A 23,395-nucleotide genomic window follows, 5' to 3' on the forward strand; every position below is an offset into this window, starting at 1 on the left:
TATGTACTAGCTATACCTATAAGTTAAACAATCCTTGTAAATATTTATTGTATGTATGTACCTTACCTAAATAAAATTGTATTGTATAAAATTGTATTGTATTGTATTGTACTTAAAATTAGCAGTTAGATTAAGGACCTGCCCGAAACGCTTTGCATGTTAGTGGCTTTACAAGAATGTTAAAAACATCAATGTTATGTAATCATATAAACCCAATGTACCTTCTTGTAAATAAATAAATAAATAAATAAATAAATAAAGTTTTTAATTCGAATTAAAATTTAATTGATCGGATCCAAGTTGGACCGTTTCTTAAGGAAGTCGCAGCCTCCGACTGCCACCACTGACCAATCAAATCCGCGCCTGCCTATGACGTCACGGAAAGTATAAATACTGCTTGCACCTGGCCCGAGGGAGCACTTGGCTTCTGGCAGTCACGGGAAGTGCACTGTCCTCCTTTACCACTGCTCGTCACTACTTTGTTTTCCTTTTGATCTCGCCAATTATGGTACGTTCCAACTCTCACTTTCCGCCCACCTATCCTTAAGTTTGTGTATATTGTAGCGCCAAGGAGTTTGTATAATGGACTGACCAGTGAACATGTGACATTTGGTCGGCGGCGCCATCTTTGACACCGTCTGGCGCCCCCCCCCCATGTACTCTACTGTATCTCCCAGCCCGGAGCCCCCATGTACACTACTGTATCTCCCAGCCCGGCGCCCCCATGTACACTACTGTATCTCCCAGCCCGGCGCCCCCATGTACACTACTGTATCTCCCAGCCCGGCGCCCCCATGTACACTACTGTATCTCCCAGCCCGGCGCCCCCATGTACACTACTGTATCTCCCAGCCCGGCGCCCCCATGTACACTACTGTATCTCCCAGCCCGGCGCCCCCATGTACACTACTGTATCTCCCAGCCCGGCGCCCCCATGTACACTACTGTATCTCCCAGCCCGGCGCCCCCATGTACACTACTGTATCTCCCAGCCCGGCGCCCCCATGTACACTACTGTATCTCCCAGCCCGGCGCCCCCATGTACACTACTGTATCTCCCAGCCCGGCGCCCCCATGTACACTACTGTATCTCCCAGCCCGGCGCCCCCAACTGTATCTCCAGCCCGGCCCCATGTACACTACTGTATCTCCCAGCCCGGCGCCCCCATGTACACTACTGTATCTCCCAGCCCGGCGCTCCCATGTACACTACTGTATCTCCCAGCCCGGCGCCCCCATGTACACTACTGTATCTCCCAGCCCGGCGCCCCCATGTACACTACTGTATCTCCCAGCCCGGCGCCCCCATGTACTCTACTGTATCTCCCAGCCCGGCGCCCCCATGTACACTACTGTATCTCCCAGCCCGGCGCCCCCATGTACACTACTGTATCTCCCAGCCCGGCGCCCCCATGTACACTACTGTATCTCCCAGCCCGGCGTCTCCCATGTACTCTACTGTATCTCCCAGCCCGGCGCCCCCATGTACACTACTGTATCTCCCAGCCCGGCGCCCCCATGTACTCTACTGTATCTCCCAGCCCGGCGCCCCCATGTACATTACTGTATCTCCCAGCCCGGCGCCCCCATGTACACTACTGTATCTCCACAACAGGAACAGGGTAGCAGCCTCATAAGGCGTTGAGATGCAAGTCTCGTCCTAATCACAAACTCAGATCTTGACAAAGCACTCAAATGAGTGCGAAAGCCTTGGTGTAAATATTTACATAATTTTCACAAATTACATAAGGGTGGGGTTTTTATTAAAGATCATCTTATCATTATATGATTAAAATAATTTTCATAGTGGGTTGTCTTGTTTTTTGTAATATCTTGGAAAGCAGTGAGGAGTAGTGCATAGTCAATTCTCTGGGAATGATACCTAGCCTGCATTTCTTGTCATATTCATGTTTTTTATTAATTGAAGAAAGTAACCCCTTTGTGAACCAATGGTTGTTGGACCTTTTAGCTGTAATTTGCTTAGTAAGTAAAGGACAGTGAGTATTACAGAAACTTAAGAGTTTTGTGAAGAAATGTCTGCACACCTAGATTAACGTTAGTCATATTTCTGGTTTCCGTGAAATGTCTGCGCACCTAGATTAATGTTAGTCACATTTTGGTTTCCGTTCCCCAGTTTATGGTGCAAGCAGCAGCTACAAAGTATGGAGGCTTCACTATGCAATCTAAAGCTTATTTTCTTTGTTTTAATAGACTTAGAAATGCTGGTTAGGATAATTGTTGGGTAGAGTGGTCTGTTGTATCATCAGTGATTCTTCCACAGGTTATATTTACCTGAATTTACCTGGAATATTTGTCAAAATGTGATGAAGGAAGGAGGCAGTTGTTTCAGTAATTCTCGTGTGTTCTGTAATCAAGGCAAAATCATACAGGAGTTCATACAGTTGAGGAAGCTGGCAATAAGTGGGTTATCAGGCTGGCATAGATAAATATAGAAATCTTCAGTTAATATTAGTTGACTTTTGTTAAGATTGTTCCTTATTATTAAGTTTCTAAGATTGGAATTGAATTCAGTTACAGCAGTGTTTGGAATTCTGTAGACTACTCCCAAATTTAAGTTGGTGCTCAGACCCTTCATTTTGAACTGGGATACTCTCCATGGTTATCTCTAGATTTGATAACTTTTGTGCATGATAACTCCTTATAGTAATAAATTGCCATACCACCACCTCTCTGGTTAGGTCTACAGTTGTGGATAGCTGAATAATTGGGAATATTATATAGTAGGGTAATGTCATCATTCAACCAGATCTCAGTAAGAACAACAAAAAGAAAATTGCTAGTTTAGTGTTTGCAATAAAGCACTAACATCATAGTGTTTGCTAAGAGACCTTACATTGATGTTAAACAGAAACACATTATGGTTATATGATGATAAATTTTTGTAATTAATATCATATACTCAATTTCACTGTCGTGTCACAATCCACAGTAATGCTCGTGGAACAGAACTTTCCTTCAATAATCAATGAGCCACCTGGCTTCATGTATTTCAGTGTAAACAGGTCTAGGGTAAAGTGAGAGTCTTTAGTAAAATCCACCTGTTGACTGGGGCGAAATTATCTACATGACACCAGTTCTTATATACTGTACACAAATCGCTCTAGGCATACTCACAATGAAATAATAAAAGTAAATCAACACACAGCACAAATCATAGTAGCTAGATGTCGCTAGGCCACAATTACCTAACAACATTGGTACACTAGTTAACTCACGACTTGCTGAACGATTGTGAACATAGTGGGATAGTGACGTTACATAACCAGAATAAGGTATAAAGTCCAAGCATGGACATCACTATCACAAGTCAATGAACATGGCCTTTCAGGCTGGCTTGTTACTAGATTTGTATTATTTTGTACCATGTCATTCTGAGTCTTTTTTTTTCTTTTGTTTCTATTGTACGCTTATTTGTTTTTGTTTTATGTTTTCTTTCTGTTGTTCTCATGTTTCTTTGTGCTTTATGGATCACTGCTTGTACTGTTTTGACTAGCTGTTTTTATGTGTAGTTCATGTACTTTCCTATGAATTTTTTTTGTTCTTTGTTTTCTCTTTTCTGTTATGTTGCTCTGTGTTATTTTATGTCTTTCAATGTTCTTTGTAATTCTATGCTTTACTGTTTATATGGTTGCATGTACGCTGTTTTACTTTGTTTTAACAATAAAAATAAAAAAAAAAGTCAATGAACTCACTTGCCATCAGAAAAACTAAGTCACAACTGGATTGACAAATGGTAAAGTCTAAACTCTTCGCAAAATTATTAAGCAGAGTCCACAATTATTAGAAATGTGACAAGTCAATAACTCTCTGCCGGTTATAGTCTACAATGACCTGACAAATGGTCAGGTCATTAGTAGTCAATTACTCGTCTTCAAACGGTAGTTACAATACTGGAGAAGTGGCCAAGTCAGAAATCTCATCTTAAAAAGTCTTAAATTCACATTTTACCTACTTTTAAGTTATTATTGTGTTAATATTATTTTTTTTATTTAATAATTAATGTGTTCTTCATATGTCATGTAATTTTTGCATTTCATTTATAAAGTGTTGACAGTACTCATGTCATTTTGTATCCTTGTTTATTTTTAAATATTGGCCCCATTAAACTTAAATATACTATATTAGTCTTATGTTTTGCTATGTTCCATTTTCTTCCCTACATTACTCTGTATTTCCGTTCTGTTATTAATGTAAATAAACTACTGTACTGTTGCTAGACCTACTATCTTCATAATGTAATTTATGTACATTATATTATGGGGTTAGTTACATACAACAGGTATGTAATAGCCTATTACATTATGTCATCATTTAGTATCACCTTTTTATTGTATTCATCTGTTATTTCTCTTTAACTTATTTTATCGTGGAAAAAATATATATGTAAGCAATTTACATTACTTTTTGTATTAAGTGTTTACCCCTTTACACTTTTAAATAATTTTTTCACCAAATTATTTTAAAGTTTTGGCCGAAACGCTTTGCATACTAGTGGCTTTATTAGTTTGTGTTAACTCCTGTGTCTACAATTGTACATTACTATGTTCTTTGTGCACACATTCTTGTGAATAAAAATATGGATTTGAATTTGACCGACTTTCATTAATTCCCAGAAATAAGGCTACTTTTGCATGATAGTTTGATCGATATTATATTTACCTGATTTACCTGAGGGCCATTAACCCTAGTGGTCTCGATGAGGACAGAAAGTCGGCGGCTTGTTCGAAGGTCCGGGTAGGGAATACGAATATGCGTGTTAATGACTTTGTGTGAAATTACCTGTAGCTTACTTATAATTTTTTCCATAATACTGTAAATTATAGCAATGTACTGCACTAACATGTATACATGTATATGTTAATAAGTATATTAATATGCTATGCTAATGTATATGTTAATAAGTATATAACAAATTATGAAAGAAGTAGCTATTGTAGATTTTAAATTATCAGGAAGTTCTCGTTTGTTGAATTATCTGAAACATATTCTTGCCATCATGTATACCTTAAATATGCAGATATATATTTTTAGTTACATATATTTGCTGTGTTTTATCATTCTTAATATTTAACAGCGTGAATGCATTTCGATCCACGTTGGGCAGGCAGGCGTCCAGATCGGCAACTCTTGCTGGGAGTTGTATTGCTTGGAACACTGCATTGGACCCGATGGCCAAATGCCGGAAGACAAGACTATTCCTGGATTGAAAAATTCATGCTGCACTTTCTTCAATGAGGCTCGCACCGGAAAATACGTTCCCAGAGCACTCTTTGTTGATCTTGAGCCAAGTGTCATTGGTAAGCATCTAAGGTGATCGTTTTCTCCCCCTCTCCCTTTCCTCATCTCATTAAAACTAACATTAAATTCCTACTTCATCATACACAAAAAATACCGGTCCCTAGAAACTCATTGTGTGATTATATAGATAAACACTTTATTTAATGTCACTGTGCAGTTATATTACGTAGCTAGGTATCCCCACCTATATACAGCCAACATCTTCCCTACCCTTCACCTTCCTCTCTCTAAGTAAGTAAAACTTACTTTACGCCTAAGTAAAACAGAAGCGAGTAACACTTAATGGGCCAGCCAAAGGCTTAGGGTCCCATGAAGGAATATCCCTCATAAAGACATTCCTTATCATTCACCAACTTCTCTACTTCCCACCACTTTCCCTTCATCCATGTAACCATCTTCACTAAATACTGAATTCGTCAATAAACTACATAATAGAAACTACCATTTATTCATGTAGAAAAATTTTGCGAGATGAATCTTAGTGAGGATGTAGTTTGATATTTAGGTTGTAAATTACTATGATATGCCATTTCGTACAAAGGATTGTGGGGGGGGGGGATGGCATGATGTTCCATTCCAATACACCTATGACCATAACCTGGAGACTGGTCACTGCAAAATCACTCCAAGCCTCCAATCCCAACCTCAAACAGAGACATTCTCTTTTACAGATATAAATTAGGGAGAAGTATAGTTTTGACTTTTAGAGTGATGGAAGTAGTGCTTTATTCTAAATGACTATGGGATTGGACTGTGTGTGCATTTTCTGTGCTTGTCTTTTGGGTGGTATCTTATCAAATTCAAAATTTAAAATACCAAAAGATTTAGACTATCATCGCCCTAGTATTCACTGTGGCAATTGTAGATACGTACAATTGTTATTCTCATGCTATAGTGGGACTCCTGAATAAGATTTGACTACTGTATAAGATTTGTGCTACAAGTATCAATTACTACTTACCATTTACTGACCACTACACAAGAATGCGAAGCTAAAGATCAGGGGAGGGCAGGTGATCCAGATAATAGAGAGGTTATGGTCCTTCACCCAGCCAGGCGGATTTAACTTTATATCTCGGACGACAAACAGGTACAGAACAGGAATGTGCTAAACACAGGAACACTTTCTCAGCCCCCCAGGAACAACGTCAGTTTAAATTGTTTCTACACGAATGCCAGAAGCCTAGTAAATAAATTTAAACTCAATATGTACGTATGCTGAAGCTGAAAATCCCGACATCATTGGCATTAATGAAATATGGGAACGAGAGGATATAATAGAAGGGGAATTCTTTCTCCCTAGATACCACTCACCATTCAGAAAGGACAGAACAAGAGCAGGCCGGGTAATGCTATATGTGAAAGAAGACCTGAATGCAACCAACAATGAGGAACTAAACACCATGGGAGCCTCAGTCTGTATGGTGCAACATACTAGCTTAAGATGGTACCAAAATGACAGTGGGAGTATGCTACAGGGATGCAGACAGATGCAGAACTAGGAAACAGGATTGGTTCAATAGAAATTGCGAGAGGGCTAGAGACCAAAAGACACAAAAATGGAATCAATACAGGAAGAGGCCGAACCCCCAAACATACCAGCGATACAAAGATGCGAGAAACAACTACATGGCAGTGAGGAGAGAGGCAGAAAGAAATTTTGAAAAACGGATTACAGACAAATGTAAAACAGAACCAGGTCTATTCTATAAATTCATAAACAACAAATTGCAGGTAAAGGATAATATTCAGAGGTTGAAAATGGGAAATAGATTCACGGAAGATGAAAAGGAAATGTGTGAAACACTAAAGGAAAAGTTCCAAAGTGTGTTTGTACAAAATGAAATCTTTAGGGAACCAGATACAATAAGAATTCCAGAGAACAACATAGAGCACATAGAGGTGTCTAGAGACGAAGTGGAAAAAATGCTCAAGGAGCTCGGTAAGAACAAAGCAGCTGGCCCAGATGGCGTTTCACCATGGGTTCTGAGAGAATGTGCATCTGAGCTCAGCATTCCACTTCACCTGATCTTTCAGGCATCCCTGTGTACAGGAATCGTAGCAGACGTGTGGAAACAGGCTAACATAGTTCCAATCTACAAAAGTGGCAGCAGGGAAGACCCCCTCAATTATAGACCTGTATCATTGACAAGTGTAATAGTGAAAGTATTGGAAAAACTAATCAAAACTAAATGGGTAGAACACCTGGAGAGAAATGATATAATATCAGACAGACAGTATGGTTTTCGATCTGGAAGATCCTGTGTATCGAATTTACTCAGTTTCTATGATCGAGCCACAGAGATATTACAGGAAAGAGATGGTTGGGTTGACTGCATCTATCTGGACCTAAAAACGGCTTTCGACAGAGTTCCACATAAGAGGTTGTTCTGGAAACTGGAAAATATTGGAGGGGTGACAGGTAAGCTTCTATCATGGATGAAAAATTTTCTGACTGATAGAAAAATGAGGGCAGTAATCAGAGGCAATGTATCTGAATGGAGAAATGTCACAAGTGGAGTACCACAGGGTTCAGTTCTTGCACCAGTGATGTTTATTGTCTACATAAATGATCTACCAGTTGCAATACAGAATTATATGAACATGTTTGCTGATGATGCTAAGATAATAGGAAGGATAAGAAATTTAGATGATTGTCATGCCCTTCAAGAAGACCTGGACAAAATAAGTATATGGAGCACCACTTGGCAAATGGAATTTAATGTTAATAAATGTCATGTTATGGAATGTGGAATAGGAGAACATAGACCCCACACAACCTATATATTATGTGAGAAATCTTTAAAGAATTCTGATAAAGAAAGAGATCTAGGGGTGGTTCTAGATAGAAAACTATCACCTGAGGACCACATAAAGAATATTGTGCAAGGAGCCTATGCTATGCTTTCTAACTTCAGAATTGCATTTAAATACATGGATGGCGATATACTAAAGAAATTGTTCATGACTTTTGTTAGGCCAAAGCTAGAATATGCAGCTGTTGTGTGGTGCCCATATCTTAAGAAGCACATCAACAAACTGGAAAAGGTGCAAAGACATGCTACTAAGTGGCTCCCATAACTGAAGGGCAAGAGCTACGAGGAGAGGTTAGAAGCATTAAACATGCCAAAACTAGAAGACAGAAGAAAAAGAGGTGATATGATCACTACGTACAAAATAGTAACAGGAATTGATAAAATCGACAGGGAAGGTTTCCTGAGACCTGGCACTTCGAGAACAAGAGGTCATAGATTTAAACTAGCTAAACACAGATGCCGAAGAAATATAAGAAAATTCACCTTCGCAAATAGAGTGGTAGACGGTTGGAACAAGTTAAGTGAGAAGGTGGTGGAGGCCAAGACCGTCAGTAGTTTCAAAGCGTTATATGACAAAGAGTGCTGGGAAGACGGGACACCACGAGCGTAGCTCTCATCCTGTAGCCACACTTAGGTAATTACACTTAGGTAATTACAGGGCAAGAGCAGAGGAAGACGCCGATCTGCACCATGTGATCAATACGGCATCAAAAACCCAATCCCTAATAATGTGGGTTTGGGTAAATAGACCATAGATTGGGTAAATCTAACCTCACAAGCAGAAGGAGAACAATTTCTAGACCTGGCACTGGACTTTTTTTTCAGCATGCGATAGAGCCCACACGAGGTAACAGCATTCTAGATCTTGTGCTAACATCAGCGGAGGGTATGACTGACTAAATTCCGGTAGGGGAAAAGCTTATCTCCTCATGTGATCACCATATTTTAAGATGGACTACAAATACAGAAACCGACATTAAGGTTCATGAGTAATTTCTAGATTACCATCGAGGAGACTACGAAGGAATGTGAGAGGAATTACAAAACATATCCTGGAGAGCTAATAGGTGAACATGGAAGCATCATGGCAAAACTTCACAGTAATCACGGAACTCGTTCAAAAATATATACTGTAAACCTCTTAAACTTCACCACTGGTATCCGAAGCCTTGCTCTGGATTATATTCGTTCCTATCTCAGTGATACACCAATTTGTAGCCATCAATAGCATAACCTCCCTCACTCTACCATTCACAGTAGGGGTGCCACAGGGTAGCATCTTATTTATTTATTTATTTATTTATATATATACAAGAAGGTACATTGGGATTGTGAGAATACATAGCATAGTAATAACATTCTTGTAAAGCCACTAGTACGCGCAGCGTTTCCGGTAGGTCCTTAATCTAAGAAACTTATAAGTAGGTAAATACTTGCAAAATTTATAAAAATTATAACAGTTTCATAGCATGAAAAAAAATAAAAGAGGAGAGAAAAATTGTAGGTATATTAAAGCACATAGGTAGCTCAGAATGATTGCAATGACAGCTTGAATGGTAGTTTAACAAAACTTAGCAGGCACAATACAGCATATGGCTAGCACATAAAAGAAGACAGCTATGAACACAACGATAAAGTTGTTTGGATTAAGTACATAAAGAGTACATAATACATAATCTTGGGACCTCCTATTTCGTACATGCATCAATGATTTGCCATATGTTTCAAACATTCTTAAATCTATACTATCTGCTGACGATACTAACTTTATCTATTCTGACCCCAGCTCCCGCACACTAAATACTGTAATATTGTCAATAATGAATTAAAGAGTCCACTCATAGATGTCAACCAACAAATTTAGACTAAACATAGAAAAGACCTTCTACATTTTATTTAGTTGTAAATCATCAAATCAGATTCAACTGCAGACAGCCACTGTTATTACCAATAAAATGAGGGAAAGATCCTTGGCCTATACAACCACTTAGGGGGTTAACGGTAGAGCGACGGTCTCGCTTCATGCAGGTCGGCGTTCAATTCCCGACCGTCCACGTTGTTGGGCACCATTCCTTTTCCCTGTAGCGAGAACCGTTACACCCCCGTCCCATCTCAAGTCTTTATCCTGATCCCTTCCAAGTGCTATATAGTCATAATGACTTGGTGCTCTATCCTGATAATTCCCTTTCCCCTTCCTTGGCCTAATAAATAAATAATAAATAAATAAATGTTTATTTAGGTAAGGTACATACATAAAGAGATTTTACAAAGTTTGTTGGGTTAATAGATAGAGCTAGTACATACAATGCCTAAAGCCACTATTACGCAAAGCGTTTCGGGCAGGAAAAACATTAATGACTAAAGCTTAAAACTAATGGGTAAAAAGAATAAAATGTGTTGAGAACAAATCAAAATAGAGGTAAAAGAGGGGGGAACATGGTTGAAAAAGCAGCACAAATACAATTACAAATTATTACAGAAAATTACATTCAAACAGCGTTGTTTTGAAAACAAAATCAAAAAACATACATGGGTTGACAAACAGAGGGGTAAGGTAGGTTACAGGGAATTTATTAGGTAGTGCTTCGTTTTTATCTTAAACTGGTTGAGAGAGGTACTGTCTTTAACATGGTTGGGAAGATCATTCCACATTCTGGGTCCCTTGATTTGAAGAGCATTTCTAGTATGATTAAGTCGTACTCTAGGAATATCAAAACTGTATTTATTTCTGGTGTGGTGCTCATGGGTTCTGTTACAACCTTCAATGAATCTTTTAAGGTCAGGATTGGCATTACAGTTCAGCGTTTTATGTATGTATAATACACATGAGAGAATGTGCAATGACTTAATATCTAACATATTCAGAGATTTGAGTAGGGGTACCGAGTGATGTCGACAAATCCACTATGATATACATAGACAAGAGAGTGAACTTCAGCACCCCACATACAACACATCGCAAGAAGTCTCAAAAACGGTCGGTACACTTTTTAAATCAGATATTATGTTCCCCACTCTGCTCTCCTCTCATTATACTACGCACTAATCTATCCCTATCTTTCATACGGTATCTGTGCATGGGGTTCAACCACTGCAAATTACCTCAAGCCCATCATCACTGCAAAAATCAGCTATTAGAACTGTAACAAACTGTCTTCAGACAACACACAGTCCCTCTGTGTGTTAACACAGAGGGGGATGTTAAGCATGTTAAGGTTTAAGCATGTTAGTCCCTTAACATGCTAAACATACACTCCACACATTCTCTTGTGCTATATACATGTACAAAACCTTGTTCTTAAATGCTAATCTTGATCTGAAACTTTTGATAGGTGTAATAGAACCCAACACCAGAAATAAATATCTCTGATATCCCAGAGTCAGGCTAAATCTGGAAACACTCCATGCAAATAAAGGGACCCAATCTTTGGAACTCACTCCCTGATGAATTAACAAATTGTCCAACCTATGCCCTGTTCAAAAGTAAAACCAAAAAGTACCTAATTTTATCTTCATAATTTCCTACCTTGTGCTTCAAACTCACACTGTATCTTGTACTTCCCATTTTCCCAATATTAGTACTTTTAAGGCTAATTAAGTACTTAATCTTTACCAGTGTAATCACCTCTCAATTTATATTGTTGATATAAAACCTTGCTACAATGTACTTTTTCATCTTACCTGATATGTTAGATTAAAGATCTGTCCGAAACGCTATGCTTGTTAGTGGCTTTGCAAAAATGTAAAAATATCACTTGTATCATCTCACCAACCCAGTGGACCGTCTTGTGAATAAAATGAAATTATTATAATTATTATTATTATTATTATAAAAGTTTCAACGAGATCCGCCCTGCCATGCCTTGTTTGCGGTGTGGTTAGGCCTGGGGCCGTCAACCGTTCCTGATACAAGAGATGACTTGGCTCCGGAATGACTTTTGTTGCCCAGTGTTGCACTCCACATGTCAGTTGCTTAATTTAGAAACTATACTTGTGGTTGATCTCGAACCAATTGATGATGTGACGATTTGTATTGAATTTTGTAACTAACTTATCAAGATTGTAACTTGCTTAAGTAAATGAATTGTGAGGTTCAGTCCCTGAGCCCATTATGTGCCTCTGTAACACTTTCCACTACCGCCCACAGGATGGGTATGGGGTGCATAATAAATGAACTAAACTAGCTAACTAGCTAACTTTCTCCAGAGCAGATATGACCTTCTGAAAGTGAGATCTCCATTCTTTGATACAGTAATCCAAATTATAAATTTATACAGTTGAATCACTATCTTCTTTTCCTTAAAGTCATAGGTACGCTTGATAATTCCGATAGTTTAGTTAGCTTTCCTGATTGTTATTCTTACCTGTTGTGCAACTTTTAGCGAGTGGTGGATTTTGACTCAGATACTTTTCTTCATAAAAATGATGTAATGTAATGGCAGTGATTTCGTAGTTGTTGTTTGCCCCACTAGCAAGGTTTTGCATTTGTCGACATTAAAGTGCATTTGCCAGTCTTCCGGCCATTTGTGAAGTTACAGGGTTACCTCCAAAATGGATCCCTGAGGTACCCCACTTACCACATTTCTCCATTCAGATTCGTTCGCATTTAGCACTACCCTTGTTTCAACCACTGTTTTATCCATTATAGTTTTTTACCATTTATTACATGGGCCTGTACTTTCCTAGCCAATTTTTAATGTGATACTTTATTAAAGGCATGTATCCATGTATACTACAGCCATCAGAAGGCCCTTGTCTGATTAGCCAATGACCGTTTCCAAAAATGTGAGCAGTAAAGCAGGATCTATTTTTAACAAACCCATATGTGTCGATTGTACAAGATTGTTCACTGGAAGATGGTGAATGATTCCCTCCCTGAGAATTCTCTCTGTGAGCTTGCAAATGTGTGATGTCAAGCTGATCGGCCGGTAGTTTTCTAGTTAAGCTCTTCCTGACTTTTTTTTTAAACAGGGACATTTTTTTTTAAACAATGACATTTGCATATTTCCATTCAAGGAGGGACTATCCCTTGGTCCAGATATTTTGTGAAAAGTAATTTCAGCGGACGGCATAGTTTTTCTGTTAGTTCATTTCTCTTGAACTCTTCAGTTAGTTCACTTATAACTGGATTGGATTCCATCCACACCTTGGGCCTTTGCGTCTTTTAGTTTATCAAATGCTCTTCCTGATGTTGTTTTAGATTCAGCTACTCTGAACAAAAGACCCAAAGTAGCATGGACTATGATGCGCCCGTAGTCGACTTATCTGGCACAGGAGTGGAGCTGTAACTTGTGTGCTCTTCCTAATTATTTCGCATGTTATGGGTATATCCCTAAGTTCATTCTCCTCACCTCCTGCATTCATTTGTGTGGGTGATGAGATGTCATCTAGTGTGAACACTGTTGTTAAAATATTTATTTAAAGCGTTTGCTCTAAACGTTTGTCGTCCATTATAACTTTGTTAGTCTCGTATATCACGGGTCCTACATAGTCCTTTGTTTTGGTTCTACTTCTTATATAGGCATAGAACGATTTGGGATCTTTATTCATATTTTGGGCAAGTTTTCTTTCGCACTTTCTTTTTTGCTGATCTGATTTTCTGGGTAGCCGAGTTTAGTGCCCTTTTGTATATCTCATAATCATCATGTTCATCGTGGTTTTATACGATCTCCAGAGGTTCCGCTTGGTTATCAATGCTCGTTTTACCTGTGTCATCTATCTTGTTCCCTTTCCTTTCTTTCTGGTTTTGGCACATTTTTTGAACGAGTTCCGTGATGACCCTCTTGAAATTTTGCCACGATGATGATTCCATGCTATATTCCCCTATCAGCTCCCTCCAGCAGATGTTTTGCAGTTCCTCTCATTCCTTGATAATCTCCTCGATAGTAATCTAGAAATTCATTACCATTTACCTTTATGTGGATTTCTATATTCGTAGTCCATCATAAAATATGGTGATCACATGAGGGGGTTAGGTTTTCCCCCACCGAAATTTGATCAATCATGCCCTCTTCTGATGTTAGCACAAAATCTAGAATGCTGCTACCACATGTGGGCTCTGCCACATACTGTATGGAAAGAAGTCCTCTAACAGGTCTAGAAAATTGTTCTTCTGCTTGCGATATTTACCCAATCTAGGGTTTCATGGATAAAGTCCCCATTATTGTATGGGTTTCTGATGCCGCATTGTACAGTGTCACATTGTACAGATCCGCAACTTACCTCTTCCGCTGCTGTGTCAGCCCTGTAACATACTCCCACTATCATTTTGCTTCCATCTTGAGTTAGTATATTGCACCATGCAGACTGAGGATCCCATGGTGTTCAGTTCGTCATTCTGATTACATCCAGGTTTTCTTTCATATACAGCATTACCCGGCCTGCTCTTCTTGTGCTGTCCCTTCTGAATGGTGGATGGTATCCTGGGAGAAAGAATTCCCCTTCTATCATGTCCTCTCGTCCCCATGTTTCACTGATGCCAATGATGTCGGAAATTTCAGCCTCGGCATACACACATAATGAGTCAAATTTATTCACCAGGCTTCTGGCATTTGTGTAAAAACAATATAAATTGACGTTGTTTCTGGGGGCTGAGAGATTGTTCCTCTATTTATTACGTTAATATTTTCTACACTGTCGCTTTGGTTTTGAACATGTTTGTCTTCCGAGATATAATGAGTTAGTGTTGTCTGGCTGAGCGAAGGATTATATATTATACTACATCTACTATCTTGATCACCTGCTCTCTCCTGATCTTTAGCTTTGCATATTGAATTGTTTTTTTTTCTTAACTCCAGTTTTCCTCTTAGCAGTTTAGGTAGGTTTATTTATTATGCACCACATAACCATCTTGTGGGCGGAAGTGGAAAGGGTTACAGAGGCACATAATTGGCTCAAGAACTGAACCTCACAATTCATTCAGCTAAGCAAGTTACAATTTTGATGAGCTAGTCACAAAATTCAATACTTATCGTCACATCATCAATAGGTTCGTGATCGACCAAAAGTACAATTTCTAAATTAAGCAACTGACATATGCGGAGAGCTAGTGCTACAGTTTATATGTTTGTCCTGCCCCCCATCCAGTGGGCAGCGGTGGATAGGTTACAATCAGTTAGTTACTACCTACAGTTAGCAAACTGGGGATATTTGGCTAAGGTTTCTGGTAGCCTATCATTTTGAATTAAATATTTTCACATCTCTGGAACATTTGTTCTAGAATTGTCTCTGAATTCATGTATCTTTTCGCACTACGTGAATTTAGAGACAATTCAGTCTCTGAATTCATGGAGTGCGAAAATATAGGTTTAGCAACCTGTCGTTTTTTTGCTGCTCAATTGTGAGATCTGTAGATATGTATACTTGGTTATACCCCTCAAGATCTTTGAGGTAGTGGGCTTTATTGAGTAATTTCCATGTTTGCAAATTTTGCAATGGTTATTCGTACCATATTTGCTTCAGGCCTACCTAACCTCCCAACATTTGATATAATTAATGCTTGCCTATCAGTTTCTCAATCATTTCCTCAATGAGTTCCTGATCGTTCCTGCCCTCTTCGTTCGCAAGATTTCTTATAATGAGGTTGTTTTTTCGTATTAGCCGATCCCTGTTTTCTGCATCCCTCTTCGGAATTCCTGCAGTCGTTGAATACCTCCCCCCCCCCCACTCCCCGAGTGTCTAATTTCCCCCCTGGGTGTACTTGGTTGGTCTCGAGAAGCCTGCTGTACGTGTATTTTAGAATGCTCGTTTAAGGTAGTAAAACAAACATTGATAACTAAGTGGAACCTCTGGAGAACGTATAAATTCCCGATGGATATCACTCATTACGAGATATATAAAATGGCACTAAACTTAGCCACCCCAGGAAATCAGATCAGCAGCCGCCTCCGGCGGCAACAATCAAATCAATCCAAAAGTAACTATGAAAGAAAACTTGCCCAAAACATAAGGAAAGATCCAAACCCGTTCTATGCCTATGTAAGAAGTAAAATCAAAACGCAGGACTTGATCGTTGGGACTCTTAAAAGATGAGACTTACCAGATTATAATGGATAATAAAAGAGCAGCAAACACTAAATGAATACTTTACATCAGTGTTCACAATTTAAAGGTTAGATAACATCTCATCACCCACACAAATGTTTGAAGGAGGTAAAGATAATGAATTTAGGGATATACCCATAACATGCGATGTAATCTGGAAGAGCATCGACAAACTAAAAGACTCAAAAGCCCTAGGTGTGGATATATGGAATCCAACCCAAAGTTATAAAGAAACTGTCAAAAGAACTATGCCTACCAGTGAAATTACTTTCCACAATATCTCTGGACCAAGGGATAGTCACCCTAGATTGGAAATATGCAGATGTCACCCTTTCTGCCTTTTCGAAAAAGGCAGAAAGAGCTCGGCGAACTACCGTCCGATTAGCTTGATAACACACATTTGCAAGCTTATGGAGAGAATCCTCAGTGAGGGAATCATTCACTATCTTTCAGTGAACATTCTTGTAAAATCGACACAATATGAGTTTGTTAAATGTAGATCCTATCTTGCAAACCTGCTCACATTTTTTTGAAATGATAACCAGCTACTCTGACAAAAGATTCCCGGTTGATGTAGTATACATGGATTTTGTTGAAGCCTTTGATAAGGTACCACATGAAAGACTGGCAAAGAAATTGCAGTCACGTGGAATAAATGGAAGAATACTAGACTGGATAAAAACAATGGTTAAAATAATGAAAATAAAAAGTCATGCTAAATGGGAATGAATCTGGAGAAATGTGGCAAGTGGAGTACCACAGGGGGTACTGCTGCACAATGACAGCCCCTTTCAAAGCTGGAGAAATTGCCGACCTTGAGAGCGTGCAGAGATCCTATACTGCTAGAATTCACTCAGTAAAACACCTAAACTATTGGGACCGACTAAAGAGCCTAAATCTGTACTCCCTTGAGCGCGGCGGGAGAGATATATAATAATTTACAGGTGGAAAATGTTAGAGGGGCTGGTCCCAAACCTGCACACAGAAATAACATCACATGACCAGAAGACATGGCAGGATGTGCAGAATACCCTCGTTGAAAAGCAGAGGTGCAACAGGTACTCTGAGAGAGAACTCTATCAACATCAGAGGCCCGAGACTGTTCAACACGCTTCCGCTACACATAAGGGGCATAACTAGCCGACCCCTCACGGTGTTCAAGAGAGAACTGGATAAGCACCTCCAAAGGATACCTGATCAACCAGGCTGTGACTCATACGTCAGGCTGCGAGCAGCCGCGTCCAACAGCCTGGTTGATCAGTCCAGCAACCAGGAGGCCTGGTCGACGACCGGGCCGCGGGGACGCTAAGCCCCGGAAGCACCTCAAGGTAACCTCAAGGTAAGGGGGGTCCATTTTAGGGCCAATCCTTTGTCATTGTTTGATTGATTGTTGCCAGTTTATTGTGCACCCCATACTCATCCTCTGAGCGGTAGCGCAAAAAGCATTACAGAGGGCACAAAAGGTCTTTATCAGACCTCATCTTAAATTATTACAGAAAGAATTTCATCTATCCTTCACACCTTATAGTTACATGTCAGCTAGTTACAGAGAATGTTCTATTTTAAGAGCTATATATTTACAGTAAGTCATTACTTTTTGTCATATACATTAGTGACAGATGAGAGTATTACAAACCACATCATCAAATTTGCAGATTCTAGTTTAATTTAGTTAATTTATTATGCACCCCATACCCATCCTGTGGGCGGTAGTGGAAAGGGTTACAGAGGCACATAATGGGCTCAGGGACTGAACCCCACAATTCATTTAGCTAAGCAAGTTACAATCTTGATGAGCTAGTTACAAAATTCAGTATAAGTCGTCACATCAAAAATGGGTTCGAGATCGACCACAAGTACGGTTTTTAAATTAAGCAACTGACATATGTGGAGAGCTAGTGTCACAATTGATATTTATGGTAAAGTAGGAAATGATAATGATATCTGTAGCCTTACGAAAAGATCTACATGAACTCCACAAATGGTCAGAAGACTGGTAAATGCTTTTTTATATTGACAAATGCAAGGCCTGACATGTGGGACATAGTAATCCACGCCACAATTACCAAATTAATAACATTACATTACATTACAGCAGACTGATGAAGAAAAGGACCTTGGAGTCAAAATCCATCACTCACTGAAAGTGGCACAGCAGGTAGGAACTGCAGTCAAAAAAGCTAACCAAACCCTTGGAATAATCAAGCATACCTTGACACTAAAGAAAATAATGTAATGATTCAATTGTATAAATCTGTTTTTCGTCCCCCATTTTGGATTATTGTATCCAAGCATGGAGACCACATCATCAGAAGGTCATAGCTGCTCTGGAGAAAGTGCAACACTGGGCATCAAAAATCATACCAGAGCTAAGTCAACTCGCGTATCAGGAACGGTTGAGAGCCACAGGACTAACAACACTGCAAACCAGGCATGACAGGGCAGATATAATTGAAACTTTTTAAATACTGAAAAAGTTAGAGGATATTGATCCGGCAATTTCTTCAAAAGGTTAGATGTAACACAAACAAGGAGCAATGGTTTCAATCTCAACAAGCCACGATGTAGGACCTAAGAACAGAAGATGCTTTTCACCCACAGGGTTATAAACCCATGGAACTGCCTACCTGCCAAAGCCATAAATACCAAAATTGTTAAATTTTAGTCCAACTGAAAATGATTATCAAGGCAAATGGGGGGGGGGGGAATATTCGTCAAGTTGCCGGCTTTTTGTCCTTGTCGAGGCCACTAGTGTTAGTGGCCCTCAGGTAAATTCAGGCAAATTTCTGATAATGCAGGAGGTCTTAAAAAAAAAAAAGATACGGTAGCAGATAATTGTTATTCTTCTCTTATTGGCACTGTGCGATGAAGTGATAAGTGTTTACCTGCCACCATAGTTGGAACTCGCATTTTCCTCAGATGCTTTTATTATGGTTTATCACTGCTAAAGTCACTCCTGTATGATGAGAGGTTAAGAATGCTTAATATACATTACTGTATCTGCAAAGGCAAAATGTACTGGGTGACATGATTAAGTACAGTATAGAAATGGATGAAAGTGGATACAGGTATTAATAATGTGTTAAATATATCAAACTGGACCCCAATCAATATACAAAATATAAAAGTTTAGATTCAGAAAATCTCTGGAGTAAATACTGGTTTGAGAATAGGATTTTGAATTATGTAACAAATTACTAGGTAACATTAGAGGATAAGGGATTGTTGGCTTGTTTCAAGCTAAGATTAAACCTATATATGAGTAAGTTTATCTATAAATAGAAACTCCCTAGCATGGGCTGATATATGCCCTCGGCAGTTCCCTTAATTCTTATGTTAAGTCTAATGTGTACATTATTCATCCAATAACCTCCTGAAGAAGTTTAAAGAATGGTATTTTATTCAACTCACAATGAAATACTGAACTGTTGATTTGAGTGCTAAAATAATTATCTCTTGCAGATCAAATTAGGACTGGTCCATATAGCTCACTCTTCCACCCAGACCAACTTATTACTGGTAAGGAGGATGCTGCTAATAACTACGCCCGTGGCCACTACACTATTGGAAAGGATAAAGTAAATGCTGTAGTAAACAGGGTCCGCAAAATGGCAGAAAATTGCACAGGTCTTCAGGGATTCTTAGTCTTTCATTCATTTGGTGGTGGCACAGGTTCAGGATTTACGTCATTGCTAATGGAAAGATTGTCTGTTGAATTTGGCAAGAAGAGCAAACTTGAATTCGCTGTGTATCCTGCACCCCGAATATCCACTGCAGTGGTTGAGCCTTACAATTCCATCCTTACCACCCATACTACTCTTGAACATTCAGATTGTGCTTTCATGGTTGATAACGAAGCTATCTATGACATTTGTCGCAGAAACATGGATGTTGACTCTCCCTCTTATGGCAATCTTAACCAGCTGATAGCCCAAGTGGTATCCTCTATTACAGCATCTCTTCGCTTTGATGGTGCCCTCAATGTGGATCTAACAGAGTTTCAGACTAACTTAGTGCCTTATCCCCGCATTCATTTCCCATTGGTTAGCTATTCTCCAGTGATTTCTGAGTCTAGAGCAGGTCATGAAGAGTTATCTGTTGCAGAAATAACCAATTCTTGCTTCGAGTCTATTAACCAGTTGGTAAAGTGTGATCCTCAGCTTGGAAAGTACATGGCCTGCTGTCTTCTTTATCGTGGAGATGTAGTTCCAAAAGATGTAAATGCTGCCATTTCTCATATTAAATCTAAGAGAGCTATTCATTTTGTGGAATGGTGTCCCACAGGATTCAAGGTAGGCATAAATTACCAGAAGCCTTCTGTAATTCCTGGTAGTGGCTTGGCTGAAGTAAGTCGTGCCTTATGTATGCTGTCAAATACTACTGCAATTGGAGAGCCTTGGGCTCAACTTAATCGTAAATTTGACCTCATGTATGCAAAGCGTGCCTTTGTTCACTGGTATGTTGGGGAGGGTATGGAAGAAGGGGAGTTCACCGAGGCTCGTGAAGATTTGGGTGCTCTTGAGATGGATTATGAAGAAGTTTGTAAGGAATCAGTCGACGGCTCTGAGTCTGAGACTGAAGCCAAGACCACTTACTACGCCGCTGGAACTGAAGGAGATGATAGCTACTAACAACATTTATTGACGTGTAATCTTCATTACAATATGTTTACTTTTATTTCAGAGGTTATGCTATGTTAGGCAGGGATATACGGTATTGTCTTTATTTTCAAACTTCTGTAAGGTACTGGATCTTCATTCAACGACACATGTAGCTTTCCTTTTATTATTAGTTTCTTGAATAAAGAAGATTATTGAATATTATTAAAACTATTCTTGAATAAAGAAGATTATTGAATATTATTGAAACTTGAATAAAGAAGAGTAAACATTATATTAATTTAATGCTTGTTTTCCTAACTACCCATTTGTGTTTGCCTAAATAAGTGCAGGTTTCAAATCCTGCCTTGGATTAACTTTAACTAAGCATCTTATTTAACAAAATTAAATAAGCTGTTCAAAACACTATGCATGCTAGTGGCTTTACAAAAATGTAAAACTTCAAGTCTTTGTACTCTCATAAATCCAATGTACCTTCTTGTATATAAATAAATACATAAATTACTCTGCAGTAGAATGTAATAACATACAATAATCATATACAGTGCAATTGTGAAATAAATATGCATTACAAAATTGTGTGGATAATCACTGTTGTGAACCCTATTTCACATTGTCAATATTTATACACAGCTGTGATTGCTAAATTGCAATAATAGTCGAACAAGAGTTAAGGTATGCTGCATTAATTAAAATATCCTCTGCTAAGGTGACTAAAATATGAAGCTAGTTAGAATAAAATTGAAGGTTAGCTGTAACTAATAACTTGAACAGAAGGGGCCTTCCCAAGGAGACTAGCTTCTCTTTTGTATAACAGGTCCTAGTATGGCTTTGAGCCTAAATTACATCCACCTGTACCACTCATGAACATTAAAACTTAAACAATTAACTTTGTTGTTGTTAACTAATTGTTAACAATTAGTTAACAACAATTAACTAGATTTCTGTGTGTAGTTATTAAAACAGTTGTCAATGGATAGAATTAAGGCACATGTATACTAATGACGTTTTTATGAGGACCAAAGGTCCTTGCAAAGAAAACAATTTAATTAGAAGCAAGCATAGAAGAAGTAAAAGAAGCAAGTTTTTCATAAACAAATTTAAGAAATTTGGTAACTAACAGGTAGAATTTTAATTTGATTTAAAATGATGTAAAGTGCAGTATTTTTAATATTAATCTAGTGTTCTTCTAGACCAGGGTTCTAAGTCTGGATCCTAACCAATTACTGGGTCTCAAGGTCCTGCTGACTTGGTAGCAAGTAATTATCAAAAGAAGGTACCAAGCCGGGAAGGCTATGTAGCACCATCAATCTCGCTGGATATTCTAAAAAGTGTTAAATATCACTGAGGATGCTAATATGAGAACAAAAGTACATAAAACAAGCAATACAGTATCAAAGGTATCAGATTCACCAAGAATTATGTCAAGGGACAAACAACCTTGAGGAATATTAATGCATTAATTAAAATATTAATTATTTTAATGTTAATTTTAATGTTAATGTTAACATCAGCAATAAAAATGATGGAAAGTTCCTTGGCCTATACTTAGACAAGAGACTTAACTTCAGCACCCACATGCAACACAACCAAAAGTCTCTCTAAAACAGTTGATATACTCTCTAAAATCAGATATTATGTTCCTAACTCTGCTCTCCTCTCACTATACTATGCACTTATCTATCCCTATCTTACATATGGTATCTGTGCATGGGTTCAACCACTGCAAACTACCTCAAGCCCATCATCACCCAGCAAAAATCTGCTTTCAGAACAATAACAAACTGCTTTCAGACAACACACAACCTCCCCCCCCCATTTAAATCCTTAAACATCTAAACATAAACTCACTCCACACATGCTCTTGTGCCATTTACATTTACAAAACCCTGTTCTTAAATGCAAACCCTGTTCTGAAACTTTCTGGACAGATGTAATAGAACCCATAATCACCACACCAGAAATAAATATAGTTTTGATATCCCCAGAGTCAAACTTAATCTGTGTAAACACACTGTGCAAATAAAAGGACCTAGTCTATGGAACTCGCTCTCTAACGAATTGAAAAGCTCTCCAACTTTTGTCTTATTCAAAAACAACCAAAAAGTACATAATTTCATCTTCAGAGTTTCCTACCTAATGCTTTAAACTCACACTGTATCTAGTGCTACCCAATTCCCCAATGAATGTACCTAAGCCATACAACCTTACCATTTTAATCATTGCTTTCATTTTATATAATGGTTGTTATACTGAATGCACATTTTATTGCATTATACCTTGAAATAATCCTCAAATTATGCTACCATGTACTTGTTTATAACCCTCAAATTATACTTTAATGTACAGTACCTACTAATCTTTGTCAAATTTTCTTACAATGTACCTTTTAGCATTTTTTAAAATTTAGCTAGAAGTTACCTACTTAAAATTACATGTTAGATTAAGGACCTGCCCAAAACGCTTTGCATACTAGTGGCTTTACATGAATGTATAAACATCAATGTTATGTACTCTCATAAATGCAATGTACCTTCATGTACATATAAAAAACAAATAATAAATAAATATTAGGAAAGGAAGACGTATGAGCATCCT

The 23,395-nt window shown here is 38.5% G+C and overlaps 1 protein-coding gene across 1 annotated transcript; it reads left to right on the forward strand.

Annotated features, from left to right (window-relative positions):
• Positions 1-351: 351 nt before the first annotated feature.
• Positions 352-21,082, forward strand: LOC123755360 (tubulin alpha chain). The gene is made up of 3 exons (XM_045737912.2): positions 352-508; positions 5,096-5,318; positions 19,641-21,082. Exons 1-3 carry the CDS (start codon positions 506-508, stop codon positions 20,807-20,809), a joined length of 1,395 nt encoding a protein of 464 aa, XP_045593868.2. The 5' UTR covers positions 352-505; the 3' UTR covers positions 20,810-21,082.
• Positions 21,083-23,395: the final 2,313 nt, after the last annotated feature.

Source organism: Procambarus clarkii, chromosome 20 (assembly GCF_040958095.1).
Source record: "Procambarus clarkii isolate CNS0578487 chromosome 20, FALCON_Pclarkii_2.0, whole genome shotgun sequence".
Classification (NCBI taxonomy): Eukaryota; Metazoa; Arthropoda; class Malacostraca; order Decapoda; family Cambaridae; genus Procambarus; species Procambarus clarkii.

Bases quoted from the DNA above. Each gene is read 5' to 3' on its own strand.
- LOC123755360 (XM_045737912.2), top strand. The intron at 5,319-19,640 runs GTAAGCATCTAA...TATCTCTTGCAG, and splicing joins TCTTGAGCCAAGTGTCATTG to ATCAAATTAGGACTGGTCCA.